Consider the following 20901-nt stretch of genomic DNA (forward strand, 5'->3'; position numbering starts at 1 on the left):
TTTATATGCAATGAAGACAATACACAGTACAAGAGTACTGCAAAAATTAATATTTTAAAAAAGTTATTACAACCTCTTCTAATTTTATACCAATTAAACTTGTATAATCAAACCACCTTCACAATCTCATTTCATCAACAAAATACATCTTACTCGTACTAAAATCATTTTATGCATATATTTTTTGACAACTAATGAATATGCCATAATGTTATATTGGCACTTAGATATGGTTGCACCACATCTGAAAGCAATCTCAGGTGAGTGGATTGTAATTTAAACTATTTATGCATATATTTGGCTAAGTAGTCAACCTGGTATACAATGTGTGTGCATTTGTATTGGTGCTGTTGACTGTAGAGCTTCTTAAAGCTAGGCAAGTAGTAGAATTTCATATTCAACTAATTGAGTATTCTAACTTAAGATATCTTAGGTAGTTGTGTGTGGTAGTGATTCTTCAAACAGGAGAGTGCTGCGTTGTGTGTTGACAGTATAATAATGAGAAAATTCTACTGTGTTAACTGTGAAAGGATGCCATGTTGTGTATCTATGGTTGAGCCTTTTTGAATTACATTTTGAGTGAATATTCTACATTTGTCAGGATGAAGTGACGTGCTTGGACCTTATACTAAGTAATGCAATTAGAAAAAATTTTAGTATTAAAGAGGTGACATAAAAAAACTTATAAAAAGAATTATAACAGGCATTCATGATTACTGTCAGATCTAACACATCTACCTCTAAGAGTGAAAAATAAATAACAGCAAAAGAGTGGATGTTTCATAAGGAAAAGTATTAATCATCAGATGAATAAGGCAACTAGAAAAGCATAAAAAGTCATTGCTGCTAGAAGAGAGACAGTCCATTAGAAGAAGTATCACCACACTGATTAGAAAATAGAAAAGATAGGACATGCTAAGCCACAGTTGTTATGAAAAATTATGGCAAGTGACCGTGGTTACTGTTAAGTCAATGGCATCTATCTCAAAAGTGAGAAAAATCAATAACAAAACAAAAGATTGGAAGCTTGAGGAGGAAAAATGTTACAAAGATTTTAATCATCAGATGATGGAGACAACTATGAAACCACAAAAAGCTGTTTCTGGTAGAATAGAGATGAATTCTTTAGTATACAAAGTGACTTATGGCTAAGCAAGAAAGTTTAAAATTTAGAAAACAGTGAACATCAGAACAACAATCATTAGACAAACTCTTTAGTATGCAAAGTACTTTAAGGCTAAGTAAGAAACTTTGAAATCAGAAAGTGAACATTGGAACAATGACTATTGCCAGAATGGAAATAATATAGAAATGTGGATCTGTCCAAGAATAAAGTAAGGGAGAAGTTGTATAAAGAATACACTACAAAATGAGGTAAGTTTGTAAGTGGAGGTAAGTTACTGTACAAGATCAGTCAGTACCATATCATATAAGTCATGTTGGCAAATACCTATTGGCATATCTATTCTCTACATTTCTGTCTTGCTAACAAATGAAAGTCACATTGCAATCTAACATATCTATTCTCTACATGCATACACACATATAATATATATATATAATTTTGATCCAGAATAACATTAGTAGCAGCAAAACAATACAGGTGTCTTTATGCTAATTAGAAGACCTATATATGGGCCTTAACAATACTTGAAAGACAAATATCCGACTTGGAACACAGGGTCTATGTATGCTATCCAAAACAAGTAAGACTATATCAGAAGTGTTGTTGTTGTTGTTTTGAGGTTAAGCTAAAAGCTACACAATGAGCTATCTGTGTTCTGTACACCACTAGTTTGAAAAGCATTTGTCAAATACAATATTGTACTTTAGATCAAAGAAGCAGCAATCATACTAGCTTTTTCATTTTTGGTACATTTTCCAAATGCATGTGCCAAAACACCTGCATCACATCTTTCAAGAATTATGTTTTAACACTTTACTGTTTTTTTAAAATAAAATGACTGAAGTCTTGCCATTTTCTTGTGATAAACTTTTTATTGTGTAAACTTGGCATAACACAATTCCATGTCCTTTCCACTTAAATCTGATAGTTGTCTAAATGAAGTCAGTTTGAACTATAAGTTGACTAAGATTATCTTCTGTTACAGTTCCTACAAGTTAACACTTTTTAAAATCAAAAATATATTTTCAATAATTTTTACCTCTGCCTACAGCTATTACTTGGTTGATTTACCATCAAAGCATTGGTATGAATTGTTCTCACTCACTCCAGTCTTTTACTCCCATTGTCTTTGGTAACATTTGTTATATCAATGCACCTTCCATTCTGGTATTGTATATAAGCATCTCATTCAGATAATATTATCACTTTTTAGATACTGACAAACTCTGCAGTCTCTAACACTGGCTCTTAGGGAGGAGGAAGAACAGGAGAGTGTGAGAGGAGATAATTATTATTGGAAATGCATTTAAGTAAATGTTAACTTTTAAAACATACTTATCTCTACTCACACTACAGCTGGAATCCCACATTGATAAGAGACAGTGACAGCATTATACATATAAAATGTATGTGGATACATAATGGGTGTATGAACAGAAGCTTAGCACCCTAGTGGGATAATTGCACTACATCAAAAACAGGTATACTCTTTACCTGGAACTTCGGTTGTGTTATTCAGGTGTCAACTGACATGATCCATATTCACTACAGCCCAAGCTTCAACCAGATAGCAGAGATATCAGTGGTTGGGGTTGGAATTATAGGGACATGGGACCTAAATCCCATGTTGATGGCTACGACATTTGGACCAAAAAATAATTTGTGAATGAATCCTAACCTGTAATTATGAAGTGATGTCTTCCAAGCCACCAGAATCACAATAAGACAGTAAGTAGCACTGGCATGGCAATTCTTCTCCTCAACATGAAGAAGTATAAAAGGCAAAACTACCAACTTGGACTGATGGGATCCTGTATGCCATATTCAAACTGAGAAAAGAAAACTTATCCATTCTGGTGTTATGAACACTTATACTTACTCACCAACTGTGTGAGTATGGTATATTCCACTTGCCTTCAGAATTATGGGGAGGATGAAGAACAACCTACACTCAGAGTAAAACCCAAAATAGGAACCCTCCGCATTTGGAATAATGAAGAAACACTGAATGCTCCTCAATGAACTACATACTGAACCAATACTGATCAAAAGGAAGGGCTATGTTTAACCTAACTGAGAAAAATTCAGGCCAATGCTTGGATGGATGTAAGAAGGAAACCTTAGCAGTCTACTAATAGTTGTAGCGTGACAAAAAAAATAAGTATATTTTGGAATAAATGATGTTGGAAATTCATTTATTTTAACTTTTTAGAGAAAACGAAGTCAGTACATGTGTGAGTTTGTTAATATTGTTGCAATCCTACCCAAATGGCATCAAATATATGGTTTACTGATTTCAGAAAATGCTGACATCAATTTAATTGTTTACACATATACAAAAACCACTTGCACTTTGATCATAAATATTCATCAGTGATAAATCTCCTTAAAAGCCAATAATAAGTCATGTAGCTCATCAGAAAAAAATTCCTAATTAAAAGTTAAAATGGACTAGTACCGAGGTTGATTTGCAATGTAATTTGATATTTCATAAAAAAAAAAGGTTTTAATCAATTCTGAGGAATAGTAACAAGCAAGAGCAGGATGGGATGATTACTGAATTAAGCAATAGTATTCAATGTCCAACCTACTTCAGTCAACTTTGCCTGGATATGAAGGCTGAGAGTTCAAACAGCAGACCATCTATTTGTTAAACAAAAACAGAGCTCATCTCTGTTACAAAACTATGAATAAATGTAGGCAAATGGCCATGTAATTCATACAAATGGAGATCCTGTAATATACTAAACTTTTGTGTGGTATTGGAAGCCTTCTCAAAATAAAGGTGCTCCTTGAGAATTACTTTCCTGGCTGATATTCCTAATTGAATCAGGTGGTCCAGTGGTTTGAAAACAAAATAAATAATAACCATTCTTTCCAGAACATTATATAAAGTTAGGTAAAGTAATGGGTCTATAACTGAAACTAGGATCCTTCCTATACTTGTAAAAAAAAGAAAAGTGAAAATAGCTTGGTATTATAAATTTAGAAATTACCAGTCTTGCTAAATCTAATTAAAAACAACCAGAAGTTTTAAATGATAGAGAGAAGGGAGTGCAGCATCTTCTAATGGATATTACCCAGTCCAACTGATGTGTTGTTAGACCACCACAGAGCAAAATTAAATTCTACAAGAGTAAATTGTCAATCATATTCATAACAGTTGCAATAAAGGTGTGATTCATTCAGACAGGGACATAAGTAATGGTGCTTGAGTTGTGAGAGAAGCAATATACAAATGTGTCGGCAATACCCTGTAAATCAGCCTACTACTGGGGCAATCAATTTGTAAGCTTGAAAAAAAAGTGGGATGTATACTTCTAATTCACCTTTCAAATCTTGAGTAACATTGAAACTGGTGGTAGAAGAGCTACTAGACTTCAATTTAACCCATAATTCCTTCTGACTTTGACATATGGTCTGCTGGGCACAAGAATAAACATTCTGAAAAGACGTACATTTGATAAACGTCTGATATCTGCAGAAGAAATCTCAGAGCTGTTTCCGAGTTCTCCATGCCTTTTAGTAGACAGATGTTTATAACAGATGAGAATATAATGGAAACTATAACAAAATGCAACTAGTTAATCCCTTTATACAGTCACTAACAGGTGATATGCTAGCAATATCGAGTTCTATCATTTAACAACCTCATTCAAAATTGCTTCACTGGGAAAATCTACTATTTTGATTGCTTGAAATCTTATAAGTATAATTAAAAGGAAAATTATACCAATATGATGTAAAAATTAATCAGAATTTGTTTATGGGTCTACAGACTGTCAGCAAATCTAGGGGCTTGGATACACTACTTCTTAAATATGGAACTGTGAATGCCACTGTTTGTCTTAAATTTATATAATATCAGTGGAGAAAATACAATCTTTGTGTTAATGATTTTAAAGTTTGAACTGAATGAAACTGATGTTTAATATTAAAGCCATTTTACAAATATGATAAGTGCATGTTCAGCTGCAATGTGCATGGTATCACTATCAGTGAGTAAAATACTAAAAGTAATATTATTAAAGCCAAGGACTTAGCCACACAAGTTATAACTAATAGTAAAATGAAACCAGACAACTATCATTAATTGATGCAAGTAATTAACTACGTCTGAACTACTTTCCACAATTTGTATTTTTTGAGTAATTACATATGAGATTGTACAAAAAACACGTGGAATGATGAAGTAGTACAAACCAAGAAATGGTGTTTACTGAGACACTCAATGATACAAGTTGAAGTAATTAATATTCACGGTAGGTTCTCTATATTTATATCTATACTCAGTGTTAAGCAATACAGAAATACATACTACTACTGTATTTGTGCTAATAGAAGTAGCGCCACAATCTAGACCGTATACAAGTTGTCGTACTACTATTGCTCTATTACAACTAAATATTTGTACAATAGAGTAGTAATAAATTGCTGTGTAAATTAGTGTCGTTCACTTCTGTTAGAAAAATCAATACATACCCTTATATAGAGTTAGTTTCATTAAAGATGCACTAAATGATTTAACCAGTCCTTTATAAATACCATCATCGGTTGTGATCTGAACTTGATGTCCAAGCAACTCACTCGTTACAGCAGTCTCCATTTGTAGTTACATAGAGCCATCTATCGTCTATGTCAGTTATTTATTCAATACTAAAATCCATAGAATGCTATAAATGTTTGAGCGAAAAACTGAGTTTAAAGTGTTATAAAATGTTGCAAAAATGATAAGAGATTAATATCGTAACGACGAATATCTCACACACTGGCGAATTCAGCGGTCAAAGAGGTCATACTCCAATACAAAGCAAAAAAAGAAAATGTTCTGATGATTTTAGTCTACAAATAGGCGGTTTATTAGTATGATTTCTTGCAATGTGAAGCATATTTTCGAACATCACTCTTCAAGTTTAGAATTGAACGTATACGAGATTATCTTCGACTTCGAGTTATTTTTGCTTGTCATTCGAGTATCTTATTACAGAAGTTAAAAATTCGTTTCAAACCTTAGCCACGCATTAACAATTCGTCGATTTTCAATTTGACTATTAAGGGATTTGGCCATCTAGCAACTCTTGTTTATTATTATCGTTCCAGCGTAACCATAAATTTGTAAGATTACGCATGATTATTACGTGCTATATGCGGCTTTTTTTTTGGTTGAAATTCATTGGTCCAAGGCCTATTAAATATCCAATTTTTCAGTTTATAATGTTTCCCACTGGAACAGCGGTAAGTTTACGAATTTACAACGCTAAAATTAAGGATTCGATTCCCCTTGATAGCCCAATGTGGCTTTCCTATAAGAAAAACACACACTTTATAATACTTTATATTATATTCGTTTGTTACTAAGAGATTATATCATTTCTTCAGATAGCTGAATGTTGTGTTTACGCAATTCTACGTCACAGTTAGGCACAACTCACCTTACCCTAGCCAACATTTTCTGAGCGTACAATAAATTTTAGGCTAGTATAACATATGACTTCGCAAACTATAACTAGAGTTACTAGACGAATGACAGCCCAATTCAAAAGCAATATTAAATGATGATTATTGACCAAATTAAGTCCAATTTTATCATTTTTTCTCTTATTATTAGCAATTAAAGGATCTTAAGTAAATTTAAACTCACATAAAAGAAGTGAAGTATTATTACAATATTTAGCCTACAGCGTTTAAATAACTATAATCTAAATTAGTCTAGTTGTAGATTCACTTAGTAACAGAACAACCCGAAGCCTCCACGTCATTCAAGCTCGTGCTCGCGTTGTCGCCTTTGGCGCCATCTCTCCAAAACTTTGCCCATTTTTCTAACATTACATCTGGTTCCAACAGTGATGCCACAAACTATTTAACTCGCAAGTGATTGACAAAACCATCATATTTGTTTACACAAAGTACAAAACATTTCAAGCCAAGGATATATAACTGCAGTATTTTGTTATGTATTATAATTTATTTCGGACGAGTCTCCGGTTTCTTATGTTATGTACGTCACGTACAACTATCTCAAATAACCCGAAATTTGGGTATCAATTTAGAGGTTTAATGACGTTATCTCACATTAATGCATCAAATCGAATGGTTGTTTCAGTTATGAGATACGTGATATGTTATATATTATTATTTATTTCAGATAAGTATTCGATTTATTATTTTACTTATGTTAACGTATTACTATTTCAAATAACCGGAAATTTGAATTTGAATCTGGAAGTTAAAATGTTAATATATATCAAATTTAAGGTATTTGCCAACAAGATTGATAAGACACAATTTTATTTTCTAACACAAATATATATTAATATACAGAAAGAATATACACTTTATGATGACAGCTATTAATAATAGTCATTGCAAATGATGGTTTATATACAACAGTTTTACAAACTTACAGAAAATAATGAATTTTATACCCGGTCTAGAACTGAATATTTTGTCGACAATCCAAGCTCACGACGAGCAAATTAATACGGAATTTATACTGTCACGCCTCGCTACGTTAGCGAGCTTACTTGGCCTAACATGGCTGACTTTTAATAATGTTGATATTTAAAGTTCTCGTAGAAATTCTAACGTCCGAAGTAATTCACTGAAGTTGAGCTGTTGGCAGTGTTCTAAGTTTATAAACGTTCCTGATCAAAATCTGTAGTTTCTCGATTAATAGGCGTTAATCATAATCATAGCCTCCAAGGCTTTGTTTTTTGAATTTCGCGCAAAGCTACATGAGGGCTATCTTCGTTAGTTGTCCCTAATTTAACAGTGTAAGACTAGAGGTAAGGCAGCTAGTCTCAGTGTGATTCAACTTGTGGTTAGGTGATCATTGTATAGATTTTAATTATATATCATAAAAGGGAACAAGAAAGACCATTATTATAACGAGACAACTATCGTAACACTGTTACATAAGCTAGTTTTATCACATCTAACGTCTTAATTTGTCTGTTATTTGAACGAGACAAATATTGTAGCATACCCTCGTTTACAATTCTTGTCACTTTAGGTGTGAAACACTTCATTAATACATTAGTTTATTTTTGTTTCTCTAATTAATATACATTCTGAAAAGTTTTCACACATGATGTTTTGTTTTAATAAGTATTGAACGAAACAATTAGTATAGCCAATTGTGTTTTTAACCATCGATTCAGTACACATTTAATATACTGATTATAGTTTCGTTTCTATATTTATTGTGTGACATTATTTTTCATTTTCTGACATTTTTTATGTAAAACATTTATTGTTAATTCATTTCTGTAATTAATATATTGTATAACACTTAACACTCTGAAAAGAGTACTTATTTAAATTTTTAAATAATATACAGTAATTTCGTGTCTAGCGATATAAGTTGATTTGTTTTGATCACATTTAAAGAATATATGTAAATAGTTATGTTTAACCATTATTATTGTAGAAAAGTATTATTTTTACCATTCTGTCGATATTCTGTCAACAAACTACCACATTGTAAGCATTCTTTCCACTTCAAGCCCGGCATGGCCACGTAGTTAAGGCACTCGACTCGTAATCTGGGGATTCGAATCCCTGTCACCCCAAACATGCTCGCCCTTTCAACTGTTGGAGCGTTATAATGTGATAGTTAATCCCATTATTTGTTGGTAAAAGAGTAGCCCAAGAGTTGACAGTGGGTGGTGATGACAAGCTGCCTTCCCTCTAGTTTTCCATTGCTAAATTAGGGACAGCTAGTGCAGATAGCCCTTGTGTAGCTTTGCGCAAAATTCAAAATAAAATCTTTCCACTTCTACCTCAGGATCATTGAAATTGAATACAAATGATAGAAAGGTCAACATATATAATCACCAAATGGTGCGAACACTTAGCTCTGTTGTATATTTATCATGACTCATTACAGTTGATGGTATTTCTATCTTTTGCTAAGAAAAGAGGGGTTGACAGAATTCCAAGTTCAATATGACAGAAAAGAAAATTTTGTAAAACGAAAGTTAAAGTCAATTTCAATACATAATATAAGTTATTACCTGTCATTATACATTCATTTTTAAGATATATAACTCATATATACATATATTTGCATTATATGTAATATTGAAAACATTATATAATATTTACTCACCTATTGCACCTCAGTAGCACAAGGGTATGTTAATATACTCCTGCTGTTAAAAGCCTGGTTTTAAGCCTGTGCTTAATTCAAAATAATTATATATTTTCTATATAAATTCAAAAACAGTAGGTTATAGACCTAATTCTTACCACACATTAATGTAAATAGTGAAGATCAGTTTTTGTATTTTATTGAAGTTAAAAGTCAGTAAACTTATTTAGTGATTCTTGTGTATTCTTGATATTTTATCTCTCAGGATTTGATAAGTCAAGCTCAATTTGTACTATACAGTTAACATACAAGTTTTGTATACATTTCATGAATTGATTATTTATGCATTTTACTATATAATACAAATTTCTATATAGATATGCAAACATTAGTGTATGTAAGTAAAATTACAAATTCTAAATAATACTGTTGTTACATACATTGAAACATTTATTCATAAAACTAAGTAAAATCTCAGACTTAACAAGTATCACACATACTGAAACATATACTAGTAAAATTTTAAGGATTAGGTGCACTAATATACTATTCATGAAACATCTTAGTTTATAGAATAATATATTATTTCGATTAAATTCGCTTTCACACAACTTTTAGAGATAAATTATTCACTTAGATATAATCTCGTTTATGAATATTTGACATCCATTTTATGTGAATTTATATGAATGATCCTCATAAACAGATTTTGTGTAAAATTATACATGTCTTTTGTTAATCATACATTTTATCATGAAGAAAGTAATAAATGTATGCTGATTATTACAGATTATTATTATTAAACTGGGAGAGGCTTATACGTCAGTCTAGACTGAAAAATATTCTACACATATGTTGGATCAGTGAACTAAGTGTAATAGTCATACCATTCCTGTGTTGTGCAAAATGTTGGATAACATGAAGATGCACACTTATCACTCTAAACTGGTGATTTGACAGAATGAGTAACACAAACTGTAAATCATATGTTTGTTAAATTGATAATTTAAGATAAAATGACTGAGATGAATACTTATTGCACAACATAAAAACACACTGCTCAAAAAGAACAGAGACAGAATTGTTTTTTGCCAGATATGCCATGGTTAGTTGGGGAACATTTTCCTATGTGAGTGTGGTGAATTATCTGCTTCTAAATCAAATGTGAAACTGTCCACAAGAATGTGTAGAGTAGCTAAGGGCTGTATTTGTTTATGTGCACAAGTCTGTGTGCCAATAACTAAGATTGGCTGCTGTATGTCAGAAGAAAAGTTTTAGCATAAAGACTGTATGTCTGTGGTATGTGCCATTGATACAAAAGAAACAAAGCATCATCTATATGGACAGGTCCATGTTTTGTACTTTTACACGTAGATTCATTGCCATATGAGATATATTAGTTTCATGGTACGTGGAGCAATCTGATAAGCTATACTTATTTAATACTGATGAGCCTCTCATGAATTGGCTTAATTAGAATCAGAAGTTGAGACTGGTGATCAAAGAATGAAAGCACTTGTTCATATTATCTCAAACAAACTGATGACGAAGAAGGTATGTATTGAAAGTACTCATCTCGCAATGTAAGATGAGTCAGGTAAGGAAGCTCCTGAAGATGAGGTGCCAGATAGCTCTAGTGGTTAGCTGAGATGCCTGTATATTCCTTCTTATAACTATGGTTGAGATTAATTGCTAGGCCATTAATTAGAAGTGTCACTGATTGAGAGGAAGTGGCATTAGTTACTTTCTGAGCAATTAAAATAGATTTTACAATGAAATGTATCCACTACATTTTGTGGTTCTTATTAGATTATCATAAACTTAGGATAGTTTATTAATATGCAGGATATTAGATGATAGCTGCTCCGTTATCAAATAGTTAAGATGGCTGATCCCAGTAGTACAGTATTACTGGGTTTAGATGATTTGCCTCTTTCTTTCCTATCTTCTATTTTACATGTCTCAGTCACACATCTAGGCTGCAGTTGGTAGGGTTTGGGGAGCAGTTCAAGTTTGCAGCAATTTGTCAGAAAATTTAACCAACATAACTTAAAGCTTTTATGCAAATTCTCTACTCTACTGACAATTCTCTACACTTTTTTTGGGCTGTGGCATGACAACAAAACTTAATATATAGTGTAAAACACTGTTTTTATCAAGGTTTATTCGTGGGATGATATTAAATTAATTTTTCTAGCATATAAGGCTTCCATATGCTGGCTCCTTGCAAGCTTCTTTCTGCATAGTTAAGAACATTGCAGCTATTACCTTTCAACTATCAAATAGTTTTACTATAAAATGGTTCTCAAACTTTTTTGCAAGTGCTTCTTTTTCTATCTACTCTAGTGACAAAAGTTTTTTGGAACAGACCATAATTTAAGTGTATATGACTCATCCCTGTGCAAGGAGTGAGTTATATTCTTTCTCAGCACAGAAAATAACAAATGATTATTATGAATCTTAGTGGACACGCCTTTGATTCTCTAACTCTTTCCGTATTTATTCTTCTGAATTGATTGGGCTGACTCACATAAACGATTACAGTATTTTGATAGTTATGCTATTATTGTTGGTGGCTATCTAGGAGTGTAAATGTATTTTACTGTGCATTTTTGAATTTTGTATAACTTATATAAGTTGATCTGAGTTTGCATTGATTTACACTGTCATAAAAGCCTGAATGTTAATTTTGGCTGGAAGAAAATTAGTTGAAAATTTTTAGTTCAGATGAATTCTGCTGGTGTGACTATTATTTTAAGATGCCAATAAAATGTTTTGCATTCATTGGCTCACAGATGACAGCACATTGTTAATACCTATATATTGTAGTAGTCTGTGTAGGTTACACAAGCTGGAGGTAATCTATCTATAGCTACTTGAGTATGTGATGATGTGTAATGCCGTGATATATTAAAATGTAAATATAGGTGTATGTATATCGACATAGTGTTGTGCACATGTTCGAACATTACATGAAGTCATTAATGAATACTGGATAGCAAATTAATCAACTGTGCTGATACAACTATAAAGCAACAAAGGATTTGATCTTTATGAAGTGCCTTTATCAGAAAACCAAGGCTAGTGCTTCTGCAGTTGTTGACCTATTTTGGTAACTTCTGTAGGAATCATGCTGTATAGTTTCATCCTCTGTTTCTTTCCTACTAAACCCAGGTTCTGTTTGCATAACAGTCACAGAGTAATTAAAGAAATATATATGATTGGGTCTCAAGGTAATTGTGAGCTATTGTCATAATAATGGTAATAGTGACGTGCACAATTTGATGTAGGTGAAACATGAGATCACATTAATTTTGGGAACTGTGACATCCACAGATGAAGGAGATGTGTTCTCTACAAGCAAAATACACAGGAGTACGCAAAAGTCTTTACATATGTCACATGACCATGGAAACAGGCTTAGGACTCTGTTAGAATGTGAATACCAAGACCAGGACAGTTGTATCCAGACCATTACGACTGTAATTTACATTTTTAACCAAAGTTCTGAAGAATCAGATTTCAATTCACTTTATAATCCATTTCTGACATTTTCTATTTAAGATCAGTCTTTTAACCCTTCTGGTTTTCTTGCTTTAAACTATCCAGTTGTGTTTATTTTCATTTGCCTAGAGTTTATAAGCTTATAAACTTCTGTGCCAAATTGAAGGAAAATTTAAAGAAAACTTTCATTTTAATGAAGATGTTCCTGAGAATCCTATCATGTCAAAAACACAGTAGTTTATCCACAACTTCACGTCAACCCAGTACATGGGTGAATATATTGCTGGATTATGCTGATAGAAGAGGATTGGCCAAAGCTATCAGTGGAAAGGTTCTGAAGTCTGCAAGGCCATCTTGACTAACTGTAGATCAGTTAATGTCCACTAAACCACCAGGAAAAGGTCTTATAAAAACCAAAATATCTGAAACTGTCATTCACCTTTGATAACGATGACATCAGAAGTCAGTCCAATACTGGTTTAGACAGAATGAACCAGTTGGGACAGTGGAAAGCCAAGAAAAGTTAATGAAATTTTCCATTACAGTTACACCGTATAGAAGCTCCACGCCATGTGCTCACACATTTGTAGTCACCATATACCTAGGCTTCAGAAAATCTATCCAGATTTATATTATTCAAATATGTCTTCTAAGTCTCCAACACCAGGGTCCCAGCTATCCATACACAAATATTGCAGACAAAAATGTGTTGATTCACGACATCAACATAGGAGCTTCACAATCAGCTGTTCTGCTGCTATCTGCAAAATGTCCAGGATCCAAACTTAAGGAACTACCCTTGGTACTCATGACACACACAAGAAAAAAAAGAGCATCCCATTATTTCATAAAAACCAGCTCTAAATGAGTCTGATAATATCACAAAGATATAAAAAGTTAAATAATATATTGCGAGCGGTAATACTTTTTGTAGTTACATAGTTTTTGATGGCATTTTTTTTTTTTTTCAATTTGCATAATTAATTTAGTTTTGGTATGAAATGTAGAACGTTTCATTTTTACTGCTTACTTTTTGTTCAAAGCTACAAAATTAAGAGAAAATACTTTAAGGTAAAGTGTTCTTTAGTTAGGGTAATTGTAAGCAAATTGCTATGTGTATTTTTGTTTAAATATACACAATACATTAATAAGTTGTGATTTTCTAATTATGAAAACAGAAATATACTGAATGTACGAAACACTATCTGAGTTTATTTTAACGTATAAAAGACAAAATACAATATTATGCTTGTATTATTGACATTAATTTTTTGTGTGGTGTCATACACTGTCTTTGCTTTCCTATTATTAATATACTATTTTAATATCTCATATAAAATAACTAAGGCACGAATAAACTAAATTCATAATACAGAGAAATGTTTTATTTTCACAAAAAGACATATTTCTTGATACCACACAAAACTTGCATATATTTATTGATGGCACACAAGTATCACACATCATGAAGTGTTCAAATTAACTATAAAATATATAGACTAATGTCTTCTTCAAAGGTTTTTTATCCAACCCAATACTTTCGTTTTGCGTTTAACTTGAAAGACATTCAGTGAAAATAATAAGATACTGTCTTGTTTAATGCATTATGAAATTTAATTTTATCATTTGCAAATAATACATGGCTACAATGTGTATGCATACATAAATACATTCAAAAGAATATTAAAATTATAACATACCTTCTCGCTTTTAGTGTATGATTACATCGATGCTATAAAATAACCAGGAGTAACATCAAAAATTAATCTTATATATGTACATTTTATAAAAAAGAAAAAAAAAACAATCCAGGGGCTCTTTTTAAAGTAGATTTAAAGCTAGTGAAATCTTTCAGAATTTTAAATTACTGTGATTTTTGCATCAATGAATTAAAACAAAATCGTGCTTTCGTAATTAGCATCTTAAATGTCTCGAATAAACAGATACTATATTAGCTTATACATGTTGATTGAAATACAGCTTTAACAGAAAAATTGGATGAGTAAGTAATATTTAAAAAGTTCTTAGAAAAACATATATTTTTATATCGAATTTTAAAGTAACCTAACCGGTTGCTTCAACAACTAAATGAATTTAAACATAACTTCATGTTGCTAGGAAAGTGTAATTTGATAACGCTTGAAATAACATACGAATCAAAATATGTCTAAAAATCATGCTATGTATATGTTTTTCTATATTTTGTATTAAAATGATCGAATTAAATTATAAAATAAATACACAAAGGTTTAACCAGAAATAAGATATGGAAAAAAGCAAAGGGCTCATTAATAGGGAAAATTAAAACATTATCATACAACAATTTGTTATTTTACACTGCCATTAATTGGCAAAAAGTGAAATGAAACACCAGATTTGTGCGTCTATATATATATATACTGGCACTATTTTATCCCTGTTTGTCCAAGTATGTACACATCAAGAAAGGTGAAATATGGCGTTTATGGAAGATGTTCCTTTAGTCTTACATATTCTTGATCATTAGCTTCTTTCTAATAACGGCACACCATTTAAAGTGTATCACGTTTAAGGAAAGGCTGTAAGAATATTTGATATTATTATCATTTTTAATAAAAATAGCACTATTTCAACAATAAAAACCTTAGAAAAATGCATATTTAAGTAGGTTTACATGATAACCCCAGACCTTTCTTTTTAATTAATAATAAATTATACTTTTTGTAATATAAGTTTTATACCTCGAAATTAATTCTTATGTAAAATTAATAGGTTTAATCTGTATCCATATTTCATCTTAAAATTAAATTTAAATACACCAATATAGAATAACAAGCATCTCAAACATTTTCTTTCGATAGATGCAGTTATAGTTTCCCGCTCGTACAGCGATAAGTCTACGGATTTACAATGCTCAAATCAGGGAGTTATTTCCCCTCCGTAAACAAAGCACATAGCCCGATGTGGCTATAATAAAAGACACACATACAGTTATACAGACATTATTTTATTTTAAATAACAGTTTCTTCAAACTGCAATTAAATGCAGCACCACTGATATAAGACATAATGATATAAGTAGAAAAATATAATACAAACGTATAGTAGTTACATAAACCACTCTTAAGTTTAATATGCTATTACTCATAATACCGCAGTTAAAATGTAGCCATTTATATTTTCTACGAAAGTATATTATTTTTTAAGCAAATATTTGACCATAGCAAACAAAAAAAAAGCTAAACATGACTTACATTTACATAAATGGAAAACTGATTAATGTTATTAAGTATTTTAACCTATTACCTTACAATCGTATGCTATGGTAGTAAATATAGGTGGTTTGGAATCTATGCTACACTGTTTTACTATAAGTTTAATAAATCTCAATTTATTTTGCCAGCCGTACCGTTATTTTACGGTTCTAGTTTGTTTTGAAATTCGGGTAAAGCTGCACAAGGGCTACCTGTACTAGCTGTCCCTAATATAGCAGTGTATGAATAAAGAAAAGCAAGCTAGTCATCACCACCCACTGCCAACTCTTGGGCGACTCTTTCACCCACAACTAGTGGAATTGACCGACACATTATAACGTCTCTACGGCTGAAATGGTTAGCATGTTTGATGTAGCTGGGATTCGAACCCGTGAGCCTCAGATTACGAGTCGAGCGTCTTAATCACCTGGCCATGCCAGACCTACATTTCTAGAACTGACACTTCTTTTTAAAAGTGAAACAGATTTTGCTTTTCCAGTGCTTGATCTACTAATACTCTTCTTAGTGTCATTTTCAAGAGAAAGATTCCTATTTGCAACAGTAACAGAGCTGGATCTCGAAAAACCAGTAGCTGGAAGCTCAGGAACGGTTACTTTGAATTATTCGAAAAATTTGTTTTTGAAGCTACATCTAAGGCTGTTATCAGATCTGAAGCGTCTACAGTTTTAGTATCTGATTTTTCAGAACTAATTCCATTCACTAAATAGTTGGAGGTTTCGGTTTGTTTTATAGAACAGAGTTTGATTTTTTATGAATTGTCGTCTCCGAAGGACGTAACGTTGTATCACATTTTGTCTTCATATTTATTGAATTTCGAGAAATTTTCTTAGTTTGCTTCTTTGAATGAAGATTTGGAGTTTCTGGAGATTTCGATATTGTACTGGTGTTATTTTGATTTGCTAGAAACTTAATTTGTGATCCGTTAGACTGCTTCTGGATTTGTAGTTTTGTTTCAGGACTCTTCGATGAGCTTTGAAACTTCAACGAATGTCTGAATGTGGTATTTTGTGAAATTTGTCTAGGTTTAACGTTGCTCATACTATAATGGTGTAGACGATTACGAGAGAGCGCTAAATCGCTATAATTTCGAGTTGCAACAGCCTTGAGTTGTGAAGGTACACTTTTAGTTTTTAGGTTAACTTCTTTATTACATGTAGTATCAATGGCTTTTAGTTGCTGTTCGTTAGTATTATCATGTTTTTTCAAATTACTTGGTTTAACACTTTCCGCACTGACTATATGAGCTACTTGCTTTTTCTCAACATAATTTGAAGATTCAGTTTTGTAGAAATTGTCTGAAGATTTTTTTTCTTTTTTAAAAATATTTTCTTTATTCATAGTGCTGGTATTAACATTTTTTTCTTTAGGTTTCTGTGTTTCATGTTGACTGGAGCTGGAAGAGAGTTTAGTTTTCTGGACTAATTTCTGAGAAGGCTCATAAATGTAGGATTTTGGAACTCGTTTGGAATTTGTTTTTGAATCAGATTCTACTTTTGCAGAAAGAATTGCATTTTCTTTCATATTTGTATTTTTACGAGTAGTACTAAGCTTTGGAATCGTACTAGGTAGAGGTGATATTTGGTGGGATCTTACAGAACTGGATCTTACTAGTTTAGTTGATAAATTAGCACCTTCTTTTACTTTATTATTTTGTAGCTTACTCGCAGGTTGGTCACGATATCTTATCACTTCTCGAGTACTAGCATGACGAACCAAAGACGGGTTCTTATTTTGTGATGATATTTTACTACGTGTGTCTCTGTTTCCTACACGTTGTTTTAAACCTGTTTGTGTTGTAATTTGTGAATCGTTATTTGAATAGTGGTTTGTCGTATTTCTGAAATTGCAATCCACTTTATCTTTTATAGAAGATTTATTATTAGTACTCCTAATTGTTTTTCTGTATCGAGAGAATCGATTGAAAGTTCCTTTCTCATCTGCATTATTGATTTGGTATACTTTATTTGATTCTGTATCCAAGACGCTATCAAAATCAGAAGTTTCGTTGTTTTCATTCTCCTGATTTCTGTACTTTTTTTCCGAACACGTGCCTTCGTTATGGGCAACTGTGTATTCTGTGGAGCTTACTTGCACCTCTGGACCCCGGTGAACAATATGAAAATTATCCATTTGGCATTCTGTTATCTCTTTACTTGTATTTCGAGTAGAATAATCCTTCAAGCTGTGATATAATCTGTTTTCTCGTAGGTTGCCTACCGTATTACTTGTATATACCTTGCTTAAAGCATAGTCATCTTTTGTCAGATACATTCCTTGCTTACCAGTGTCTGCGATAATATCGTCAATTTTTTTATTGAGATAACTTAACCTCAAAAATTTTCGATTACTTAATTTCGAAATCACCGAGTTCTCAGATACCCATTTGTGATTACTCTCGGATACAGGTATTTGATATTCGGAATGTTCTTCCTTTTTATAGTTTTCATGACTAGTAACAGGAGATAGTTTACTCAGATTGGAATTGTCAAAGGCGTCCTTGGAAGGTCTTTCTTTTGATAAAGGTTCTACAGAAGCTAGGTTTGAAAGGTTTGGTAAGGGATCAATTCCTGTTTTACAGTAATCAAGGCTCTGTATCAGTGACGAAGTTTCAGATGGATTAGAAGAAAGTGTATTTTCAACTTCACTCGATTTTACCTCCAATTGCTTTATAAAAGAGCAGTTTAATGTTTTATATTCTATTTCAGTTGGAGCTGACGCCTCAGTAATAATGGAGTTTTCAGAGCTCCAGGATTTTCCAGTAAAACACTCGGATTCTATCCTCTGTTTTGAAACTCGTCTATCTTTTTTATCTGTTAACTCACAAGAATACTGCATATTTAAAGTACTTTTCCGAAATCTTGATTTATCTTTCACACATGGGTTTGAAATATCAAGATCATCTTTTATAAGTCGGTCTTCCACTGATGTGGCTATGGTTGCAGGATATTCTTTTGTGCTATGGTAAAGTCTGTTAGTGCGTGTAAAATATGTCTCGTTTGTCGTTGTATTTGTTATTTGTTCTAATTTTTCTTGGGACAACTCTGACTGGAGTGATTCTTTATTACTTTCAAAACCAGTTTCTTCTTTATTACTTTCTACTGATGATTTCTTCTGCACATCGAGGGGTTCTTTCACAGTGACTTCCGCACTTATTTGTATATTTTGCTCTTTCTCCTCTTCTTCAGAAGTTTCAAAGAATGGTGGTGAAAAAATACGATCTCGCTCATTCATTTCCGCAAGTAGTAAATTCTTTCGTCTTTTTTGAAGCGATTTGCGGAGAAAAGAATGTCTATCAAAGGATCCGTCTTCATTGCTGCTTAACGAACTATATCCTGTTGATTCCTGGTCAGAATAGTCTTGTAATACTGATAAGATATCATCTCCATTATCGAATAACAACCCACTTCGACGCTGCCGCCTTCGAGATGAATCACAGAAACTACTTGAGAATTCAGTAGACTCTGAATTGTCCAAGGAAGTACTCACAGAACTAATTGAACTGGACCTTGACAGAGATACAATACTGGAATCATCAGAGGTACTACTTAGAGATTGATCATGATTTTGAAACTCAGGTAATCCATTATTCAAAAGTGTGCCAACAAGTTTAGTTTGCGTTTCGTTACCGGAAAGTGTAGGAGAACGCTGACGAGATGCAGCTGAAAAGAAAAGAAAAGATATTTGAAATAAACTTTTAACCTTTAATTTAATTCATTTTAAAACTAATTGTAGTGATTTTCTTTATACGTACTGAGTTAAACAAATGCTCATGTGGTATGAGAAAAATAAACACGAAAGCAAACACTGCTAGTTTGAAAAGAACGTATTCCATCGTTATGCATAAAACCTGACAGTAATCAAAGTAATTTACGAACGTTAAGTATGAAATGGAACAAGAAAAGTATCTGTTTCATCAGCCATCATCCATTGTAATTATAATAAAACACGTGCGCTAAAATTATCAATTTTAGGCAAGGATACACAATCTTATAACTCGAGTGCTTTCGGAAGGTGGACATTTCTTTATCAGTGTCAAAATGGGAATGGTGAAGCACAGATAAATTTAATGACAAGGAACTAACTTTAAAAATAAAGTTTGAAGAAAACGTGTGAGATAAATACAAAAACTTTATTAAAAGTAACAAATGTACACAATTTCTATGACCTTCTGTCATTATCAGGTTATTTGTAATAATTTTTTCGTTACTCATTCAGACTGTCTCCAAGTAAACTTAAGTGTGAAAAAATATGTAGTGACGTCATGACAGACAATGATAACCACTCGAAAGTGCTTTTAATTATATTTCAATAGATTGTGGCAAGTGTATTTTACTTCCGTTGTGCAGTACGACAGGAAATGGAATGTGTTAGGTATAGAGAGATTAAAGCCGTTTTGTTTAAAAAAAGAAATAAAAAGTATAATTAGTGTATTTGTTTTGAATTTCGCACAAAGCTACACGAGGCCTAGCTGTGCTAGCCGTCCCTAATTTAGGAGTGTAAGACTAGAGGGAAGGCAGCTAGTCATCACCATCCACCGCTAACTCTTGGGCTACTTTTTTACCAACGAATAGTGGGATTGGCCGTCACATTATAACGCCCCCACGGCTGAAAGGGCGAGCATGTTTGGCCCGACGGGAATGTGAACCCTCGATCCTCACATTACGAGTCGCACGCCTTAGCACACTTGGCCATGCCGGGCCAGTATCATTAGAAAATATGTTGAGTATTGAGAAAAGTAAAATAAAGATACAGTATATTAAGATCCATTAACATAAATTGTTAAACAGATAGAATTAAAAAAGATAAAATAAAAACATGGAAAATAATCATAATCTACACAAGAGAAAGGTGGAAAAACTTTCATTTTTCTGACAGATTGCTGATTCATGATCAAACATCATTGCTTTCAGAATCTAGATTTATTC

General features: G+C 32.4%; 2 protein-coding genes across 4 annotated transcripts in view; both read right to left on the reverse strand.

Annotated features, from left to right (window-relative positions):
• The window catches only part of LOC143237031 (uncharacterized), a 62908-nt gene extending 56039 nt beyond the window's left edge, over nt 1-6869 (reverse strand). For both annotated transcript variants that reach the window (XM_076475866.1, XM_076475865.1), the window contains exon 1: nt 5609-6869. In XM_076475866.1, the coding sequence (XP_076331981.1) occupies nt 5609-5732 (124 nt within the window). In that variant the 5' untranslated portion in view covers nt 5733-6869. The remainder of the gene's footprint in view (nt 1-5608) is intronic.
• Nucleotides 6870-13921: 7052 nt separating this feature from the next.
• LOC143237387 (uncharacterized) overlaps nt 13922-20901 on the reverse strand; it is a 36136-nt gene continuing 29156 nt past the window's right edge. For both annotated transcript variants that reach the window (XM_076476596.1, XM_076476595.1), the window contains exon 16: nt 13922-19635. In XM_076476596.1, coding sequence (XP_076332711.1) covers nt 16703-19635 — 2933 coding nt within the window. In that variant the 3' untranslated portion in view covers nt 13922-16702. The remainder of the gene's footprint in view (nt 19636-20901) is intronic.

The sequence above is a fragment of the Tachypleus tridentatus genome, chromosome 13 (genome assembly GCF_004210375.1).
Source record: "Tachypleus tridentatus isolate NWPU-2018 chromosome 13, ASM421037v1, whole genome shotgun sequence".
In the NCBI taxonomy this organism is placed as follows: domain Eukaryota; kingdom Metazoa; phylum Arthropoda; class Merostomata; order Xiphosura; family Limulidae; genus Tachypleus; species Tachypleus tridentatus.